The sequence below is a fragment of the Globicephala melas genome, chromosome 9 (genome assembly GCF_963455315.2).
Source record: "Globicephala melas chromosome 9, mGloMel1.2, whole genome shotgun sequence".
Classification (NCBI taxonomy): domain Eukaryota; kingdom Metazoa; phylum Chordata; class Mammalia; order Artiodactyla; family Delphinidae; genus Globicephala; species Globicephala melas.
Window position 1 is genome coordinate 58,296,447 of NC_083322.1, and position 8,957 is coordinate 58,305,403.

General features: G+C 40.2%; 1 protein-coding gene across 3 annotated transcripts in view; it reads left to right on the forward strand.

Moving 5' to 3' along the window:
- ASB4 (ankyrin repeat and SOCS box containing 4) overlaps positions 1 to 8,677 on the forward strand; it is a 121,796-nt gene extending 113,119 nt beyond the window's left edge. For all 3 annotated transcript variants that reach the window (XM_060304619.1, XM_060304620.1, XM_060304621.1), the window contains 2 exons: positions 5,496 to 5,609; positions 6,515 to 8,677. In XM_060304619.1, coding sequence (XP_060160602.1) covers positions 5,496 to 5,609; positions 6,515 to 6,703 — 303 coding nt within the window. In that variant the 3' untranslated portion in view covers positions 6,704 to 8,677. The remainder of the gene's footprint in view (positions 1 to 5,495; positions 5,610 to 6,514) is intronic.
- The last annotated feature ends 280 nt before the right edge of the window (positions 8,678 to 8,957 follow it).

An 8,957-nucleotide genomic window follows, 5' to 3' on the forward strand; every position in this document is an offset into this window, starting at 1 on the left:
GATGCTCTTATGGTAGTTTATAAACTAGTGTTCAGAGCAATTAGTCAGCCTCAGGTTTTGTCTGTCTCTTTTGCATAGAGCTACATATCTGCCATCCTCATCCCAACTGCAGAGAAAAGAGCAGCCCCATTTGCCTCAATTTCCCAAGACCAAGGTTCTGGAAAAATTACCTGCCCACCTTGACCATCTTGTACCCATGGAGAAATCCTTCTAGTTATACTTTCCATATACTCAGAAATGCTGACTCTAACTCTTCAGAGGTCCCACAGCAATGGATGTCTAACTCCAGCCCACCTGCTTATCCCCTTAGGGATTACTCTTTATTTAAGTAGACCTGGCTGAAAAAGCCATTGTCAGCAGGTCAGCTTTGTGCACTGTACCCAGACCATGTATGTGAATGGATCGTCTCATTAAACAAGTATTTATGTTGTGCCCATTTGTACCTAGCCACTGGGCAGGATGGTTCTGATGCCTTCACTGGTTTGGAGCTTCAATATACACATTTAGTCTGCAATGGCTTATGACTGCACTTTTTAAATTCGGGGACAATTAAAAGGAGTTGTGTGCTAGAGTTTGGCTAACAGTAGCTCACGAGAGCTGATTGTTAAATTATCAGGAATTTTGTAAGCTGATTGTTAAATGCAACGATTTTTAAAAATTAAGTCATATAAACCTACAACATGGGGCTTCCCTGATGGCGCAGTGGTTGAGAGTCCGCCTGCCGATGCAGGGGACACGGGTTGGTGCCCCGGTCTGGGAAGATCCCACATGCCGCGGAGCCGCTGGGCCCGTGAGCCATGGCCGCTGAGCCTGCGCGTCCGGAACCTGTGCTCCGCAACGGGAGAGGCCACAACAGTGAGAGGCCCGAGTACCACACACACACAAAAAAAGACCTGCAACAAAGTATACTAAAAACAAAGGTAATAAATATTCAAAACACACTACCTGCCAATTATTTTACTCTACATATCTATGCTCCTGATATTATTTGCATATATTGGATCTATATGGTGGAAACACTATATAATGATGTTACTATACATATCTTCCCCACCATACATTCAGGGACCTCAAATAGGCCATGATGCAACTGTTTACACCACAGAAATCAGCAAATGCTACCAATCAGACTTTAACTTATTGCTTTGTTGATGTCTAGACTTCAGAAATTGATGGAGAGAATGTTACTAATGTAGATTAAACTTAAAAATTTGTAGTGTGTGGTGTCTGTAGCTATTACATTGTGAATAGTACAAAAAATTGAGAAATATCCTTCCAATATTCAAAAAACTATTAAGCGCTTCCACATAGAAGTTACTTATGTCATTGATGAGTGCGTGAGTTTCCAATATATGTCTTCATTGTTTCACATTTGTGAAACAGTTACTCCTTAATGTAATAAAAATGTCAACCAATGTAAACATAGGAACTACATGCATGCTTCAGTTGTAGACACAGGTTGGCTATGAATACAACTCATATCGATACAAAATTGATAAAAAAAATCAGTGATAGCATTCTTAGAGTACCAACTGGCTATATGGAATAGGAAATAAATTATATTGGGTATTTTATTATTTGTAAATTGAGGGCTTCACATTCTTTATATTAGCAAAACTTATAATATACTTATAAACATATATACATACAGTCTTTTTTTTTTTTTTTTTTTTTTTTAACAAAATGCCTGTTGTTGAACATTTTCTAGTACACCATTGACTCAAACCTCTATTCGGTAGAGCCCCTTCTGGTTGCTCTATTAGTTGGGGCTGACACAGTCCTCAGGTGAGGCCATGCCTCCTGAGGCCAGGCCATATGATCATCTCAATAGATGCAGGAAAAGCCTTTGATAAAATTCAACATCCATTTATGGTAAAAACTCTCCAGAAAGAGGGCATAGCGGGAACATACCACAACATAATAAAGGCCATATACAGCAAACCCACAGCTAATATCATACTCAACAGTGAAAAGCTGAAAGCATTTCCTATAAGATCAGGAACAAGAGAAGGATGCCCACTCTCACCATTTTATTTTATTTTATTTATTTATTTTTGGCTGTGTTGGGTCTTCATTGCTGTGAGCGGGCTTTCTCTAGCTGTGGCGAGCGGGGGCTACTCTTTGTTGCGGTGCGCGGGCTTCTCATTGTGGTGGCTTCTCTTGTTGCGGAGCATGGGCGCTAGGCACACGGGCTTCAGTAGTTGTGGCTGGTGGGCTCTAGAGCACAGGCTCAGTAGTTGTAGCGCATGGGCTTAGTTGCTCCACAGCATGTGGGATCTTCCCGGACCAGGGCTCGAACCCATGTCCCCTGCATTGGCAGGTGGCTTCTTAACCACTGCGCCACCAGGAAAGCCCCTCACCATTTTTATTCAACATGTTTTTGACTTTTGGAGTCACACAGACCTGAGTTTGAATCCTATCTCTGTCATTTACTAGCTAAATACCCTTGTTTAAATTCTCTCACCCTTTGATTTTAAATCTGTAAAGTGGAGATAATTATACGACTAACCTCATAGGTTGTCTGAAGATTTAGCAAGCTAAACATGCAAAGATTTAACGCAGGCCCTGGCACATGATAAGTCCTCAAAAAATGGTAGCTGTAATTTTTTTCCTTCATCCTCTCTCCTGCCTATTAGGATGCATCAAGCTTCAGACCATGGTTCTCTACCTTTTCCGTTTATATCCATTTAGCGTATGATTGACCTAACCAGCACATTCCTTGATGATGCACAGATCTCCCTCTCCATCTTGACCTTCTCATTAGAGCATCCATCATGCACATTTTTAACTGACATTAGGACATAACATAGGAAATATCCTCCTGCTCATTATCTGACCGTCCTCAAATTAGTATGCCCTTCCTATTTCCTCATTTCCATCGGTGGTACCCCTATTTGTACTTGATCTTAGGCTTCAGAGTTGCAGTCTTTACTCCCTATATCTGATTAGTCATTAAACCCTACTTATTCTTTCTCACAGCTTCGGTTCTCGTGACTAATGGTGAAGCTAGCTGAGAAGCCGTTTGGTGCACTCCCATTCAGCCTCCTCAGGGCTCCCTGCCCTTGATATCCTTGTTTTTCCCTTTGTGCTTTTGCTCATGGTACTCAATGGACACTGATGATCTTTAAGTTAGCCTCTTATTATTTACTGAATTATATTGCTCTGAACTCTGAAATACCTATGTCTTTTATCTTCAACTGGGTTGTAAATTCCTTGAAGACAGAAGCAGGGCATAAACTCAGAATTACTGTCACAGTGCTAAACACAGTGCTCAATAAAGGTTTCCCAATGGAATGAATTGATTGAATATAACCCTGTCTTATTAAGAATACATAATAGCTTCCTATTGCCTATTAAGTCAATCCCAAGCTCTTCAGACTGGCCTTCCAGGTGTACTGTCAGCTGACTCCATCTTACCTGCTCTTAACTTTAGTTCTTTCCTGACATGGGCCCTTCATTCAGGTGACCTTGGTACACACACACACATACACACAACTGGGTATTAAAATACTCATCCTTCTGTCTCAGTTTTACCTGAAGTCCCAAGACATTGGGTACTTACCACCTCACATCGAAAAATGCAATGCTAGACCACCCTGGATGTTGGAGTTTGAGTTCAGTCAAACTCTTTCCCTGGAGGTAGGAGACAAGGTGTGTAAACGTTCCAATCCTCTAATGAAGGATTTGTCTTTCCAGTAACCAGTCCACCTAATGAAGCTCTCTAGGAGCCCCATTAAGACTCACTTCATTAGCATAATTGAAATGGTGGAAAGGAGCTCTTTGTCAAGAACCAGAGGCAAAGACCAAACATGTATTTCTTATTATACCACACCCACAAATACCTCCTTTCCAACTGCAGCTTGAAACAAGCCTAGGCTATGGGAGAGGAGAAACTTTTAAATAAAATTTGGAGTTTCAATTATTCAACTAAAATGGACATTTTTATTACTGAAATGACATTTTTCTCCTATCTAGAGTGACTGGAGTACTTTTTATTATTAAAAATTAAGTAGAGGGCTTCCTTGGTGGCGCAGTGGTTGAGAGTCCGCCTGCCGATGCAGGGGACACGGGTTCGTGCCCCGGTCCGGGAAGATCCCACATGCCGCAGAGCGGCTGGGCCCGTGAGCCATGGCCGGAGCCTGGGCTCCACAACGGGAGAGGCCACAACAGTGAGAGGCCCGCGTACAGCAAAAAAGAAAAGAAAAAGAAAGAAGAAAAATTAAGTAGAAACAGGTGTGAGTCCTGCCTGAGGTATCATGCCAGGAGTGGAGAAGGGTTCCAGGCAGTGGGTTTGTGTGAGCAGGAGAAAGCGATAATGAAGCTGTGTTTTTGTTTTACCCTTTGAAGTACCTCTCTTTTAACACAACTGTTACATTTGCTGATGCTGCACATGTAGACAGGCCTGTAAGTGTATGCAGGCAGGCACATAACACACACACACACACACGCACGCACCTTTCTACCATTTAGGATCTACAGCTGAACTCATCTCCTCCAAGAAATCATTCCTGGTTAGCGCAATTCACTCAGCTCTCTCTCTTGGAGTTTCTATAATTCCTCTTTTTCAAACCCTATAATCTAACACTTATGTATGTGAACCAACCATACATCTCCATTGATCTTCTCTTCTTTCATTTACGTGTTTTTGCTTCTCATTCTTACAGTAAGCCTCTCACCAGAAACCAGTGTGTTTTACTTTGGGGTATGTCTCATATATTCCTCCATTGTCACTTAATAAAGGCTGCATGATTGATTAATCAGATATGTCCGGATTTCATGGTAACATCAAAGGTTGGCTAAATATCCAGTTTAGTCTAAAACCTAAAGCTAAATCTTCCTGCCTCCTGATGGAAATGCTGGCCACCTCGACTCGGCTTTCCAGTTTTATTTGGTTAGTCAATGAACTGTTGAACAGAGTGTGCTAATGAAATAACTAATCTTCATGTGATCTTTTATTGCTGATGAAGGTTAAAATACCAGTGAGGGTGATTTGGTACGTGACATTAGTCCTCTTCAAGCACTGCACTGGGAAGACAGCTTTGGTTAACTTCCATGTTACTCTATAGTTTGTTTTACCTCATAGTCACCAGTAGGCTTGAGTTCTTGGATTACTAACATTCAGCTTTTTGCTAATAAAATTTTCTGTAGAACTAGGAGAATTTCCCAGACAGCTGGAAGTGTATTTTGAGACGGGCCTCTCTCAAAATTGCTTTTACGAGCAGGGGATGCATTTCGTCAGGCCCCCACCCTCTTTGTTAGCACCTCTTTTTCACTTGCTCCTGGATGATGAAGGAAATTAGTCTTATGTTATTAATCCTCCCATCCACCATGGGGGCTGACAGTGTGTTTGAATACTCAAAGGCATGAGACTTCTCAAAAGCATTTCAGGGCTCCAAAGAGGCTTATCGGTCCATGAAGTCTTGATGTCTCTGTGCGTGGAAAAGATGAATCATATATGGGCATTGAACAGATGAAACTCTATGGTGTCTCTGCAGGTGATACAGGCTTGCCATTCTTGTCCCAAAGCAATCGAAGTTGTCGTCAATGCCTATGAACATATCAGGTGGAACGTAAAGTGGAAAAGAGCTATCCCTGATGATGACTTGGAGGTAAAGCATCAATTCACTTCCTGTGGGTTTTGCTCTAAGGTACTTCCACAGTGCAATGGAAGTGCAGGAAATTCTAATTCAAAAAATGGGTTTTGAGAATGCTTTTAAGAATTTGAAGATGCTACACAAATACAACAAGACAAAGGGTTATAAAATGCAGGTGTGAGAATAAATAAATAAATAAGTAGGTAGTGCTTAGGAGCATCTTGGGAGTTTCTCCATCTAAGGGCAAGTTGAACAGTTATATAAAGGTAACAGTTTTACTTTCTTCCCGTCAATTTAGATGAATTTAATAATAATAAGAAGAAGAATATTTGGGATTGTTCATATAGCATTTTTATCAGAAGTTTAAATTGTGTAGATTATGTCACTCACTTTAAAAAATTGCTCTATTATTTATATAGATTAATTAATATTAATAATTATATAGATTAATTAATTATATAGATTATTTCATTCACTTTTAAATAACCTGAAGTCTGTAATAGGCAGGTAACAGAGTATCAACAACTTTGTGATGAGTCATGCAGAAAGCCGTTGGCAAAGCTGAGTCCTCATGCTGCGTGTGGACTTTGCTGCCTTTGTGAACCAGCCCTTCCACCTAGCCTCATGTTCTTGGTTTTAGCTGTCACAGGCTGTCCCCAGCACGGGAGAGACGTTGGGCACAGAGTACAAAGCTCACTGGGCCTAGAGGCTAATTGCTTAGGTGCAGTCTTATTCTGCTACTTATTAGCTATCTTAGCTTTAAAAAGTTACTTAACCTGCCTTAGCTTCATTATTCATGTTTAATTTTGCCTCCCCATCAGAGACCGTGGAAAGTAGGGACTAAACACATCACTATTGATTTCTATTGACGTAAACTCTGAGGCTTTTCTGACTTTAACATGTGTTGCCTTCCTTTTCAGAGATACTGGGATTTTTACCACTCTCTCTTCACTGTGTGCAGTAACTCTCCAAGGACTCTCATGCATTTATCAAGATGTGCCATTCGAAGAACGTTGCACAGCAGATGTCACAGAGTAATTCCTTTGCTTTCCCTCCCATTGTCATTGAAAAAGTACTTGCTTTTAGAGCCAGAGGGAATCATTTATTAAGCCTTATGAGACAGGAGATCCCAATTCTAGATGTTTAAGTGGACTCGCTGAGTAGACACAGTTTGCATAAATAAAATGGTACTTGGGTTGATTATAACACTTCAGGGATTTAAAAACACTTTACAAACACTATGTCATTAATCCTAGAATATCACGGTGAGGGGAAATAAACGAGATAAAGTTAAGGTAGTCTCAAAAACAAGAGCGTATCCAGAAGGTCCTGACATAACAATAATAATTAATATGTATAGTGCTCTTACTTGGTGCCTGCTATAATTTTATAAGATTTTTCATATGTTATCTCATTTGAAATGGGACCCAGGTTTTCTTACAACCAATTTCATCCTCTCCCTTATCAGTAATAAGTTTACATTACCGTTCAGTTGGCAAAATGCTAGGCATTAGGATGGGCCTCTTAATCTTGGTGTCCTCCACCCACTCCCACTTAGCAGAAATTACTATGGCTAGTTTTGCAAACTCCTTTCCATATACTAAGCTCCTCAACTTACTTTTAGTGGAGAAAGCACGAGCATACTCAAAACAAAGAAATCTTTGAGTCAAATTAGAAATGAAAAACAAAGATCAGTCCACTTGAAAGTCAAAATGGACATTTGAACACTCTCATTGAACCAAAGACTGGAGATGCAAAGATGAGTCCGAAGCGAGGACTCCTGCCCTCCAGGATCTCACCATTTCGCAGAGGATCCGGACATATAAGCAGGGAACTGCAGTGTCAGATGTCAGAGGCAAGAGTAGAGGTGCAGATTCATTCTTAATGCTTGCCTTTCAAAGTCGTGTTTCTGACATGAAGTGCGGTTTTCTTTGAAGCATGATGATAAAGAGTGAAGGGATCGTGTGTAGTAGAGAGATCTCCGGCTGCTATGAGTGTAAATGTAAATGTATTCACTTTAAGTTTCCAGGCACATGTACTTATTTTTATTTTAGAATGATTTCGTGCGTAGTGCTTTCCCAGACTCCCTGGGGAAAAATTGCACACTCAGTGGCTCCCATGTGTGTGTGACAAGGAAGTTTAGGAAAATGTGTGCAAGGAAACGTGCGAAGGGAAAGACTTAGGTTGATTACTTTGGTCTTTTTATGTAACAGACTGACATTTCAGAGCATTTTGGCTAGAAGATAAGGGGCACTTTGCTGGTGATGGCCAGCTGCAGAAAGCACATGGAAAGACTTTTTGAAAATGGTAAAAGTTTGAGAAACTTGGAAAGACTAGTGTGTTAATCAGGTTTGTTAGCAGTTTGCAGAAAGAGAAACGTAGATAATTAACCTCTGGACCTCATGGTTTATGAGGCCAACTTCGCTTCACTTTTTGTTCTTGCTAATCACTTTTAGATAAGCTCATTGACTCTTAGCATTGCCTTTTAGAGGTTACAGCAGAAGTAATTAAGCACAAACAAATCTATTTGCCAGTTATGAGCAGGGGTTTTTTTTTGGTGGTTGTTGTTGTTGTTTTTGTGGTGTGTGTGTGGTTCTCCATCTTGTTTAACCTTAGATGCTTGAGTTTGCAGTAGAGATGATGTCAAATATTCCACTAGCCTGACACGTAGACTCTGCTTCACATACTGGGATTTGCATATTCCTGGTGCCATGTAGGAAAAATCATAAGTGGATACAATAATCTTTCTGAAGTATCAGTTCTACTCAGATATTTTGGGAGAAATATTTTATACTAAAATAAGATCTGTATTATGGAATAGAATACTGTATTTGTATGAACCATTCATATAAAATATGATCCTTCAAAAAACTGTTTGCTTACAGCAAGTGGTGTTAGAACACATTCTAGAATGCCAGTCAGAGGTGCTGGGAGAGGATGTTCCTTGCATGGGGAAGTAACATATCTCAGTTGGCCTGCTGTGCTTAAACATTCTGTGCTAATCTAGCATGTGGTACAGGACTACTTGCTTTGAATGGTTTATTTGTGGATTTAAAGTTATTTCTCCTCATCTTTGAACTTTCATTTAGGGGACTTAAATAAAGCTCTTCTCTTTCCTTTCATCTTTGTGAGTTATTTGCCGATAAGACTTTTTCCTGGCTGACTTTTCAGCAGTTAGACTGAAGAACTCTACATGATCCATTGCTTTATTCAACATTGGGAAAGAAAAAGAGAATGAGGAAATGTGCCTGTAAATAAATAATACTTTCAAAGGAAAGTAAAGGGTAAACACAAATAAAACACAGGCTATTGCTATAGGAACAAGAGTATTTTAATAATAATAAATTGTACTGAATCATACTC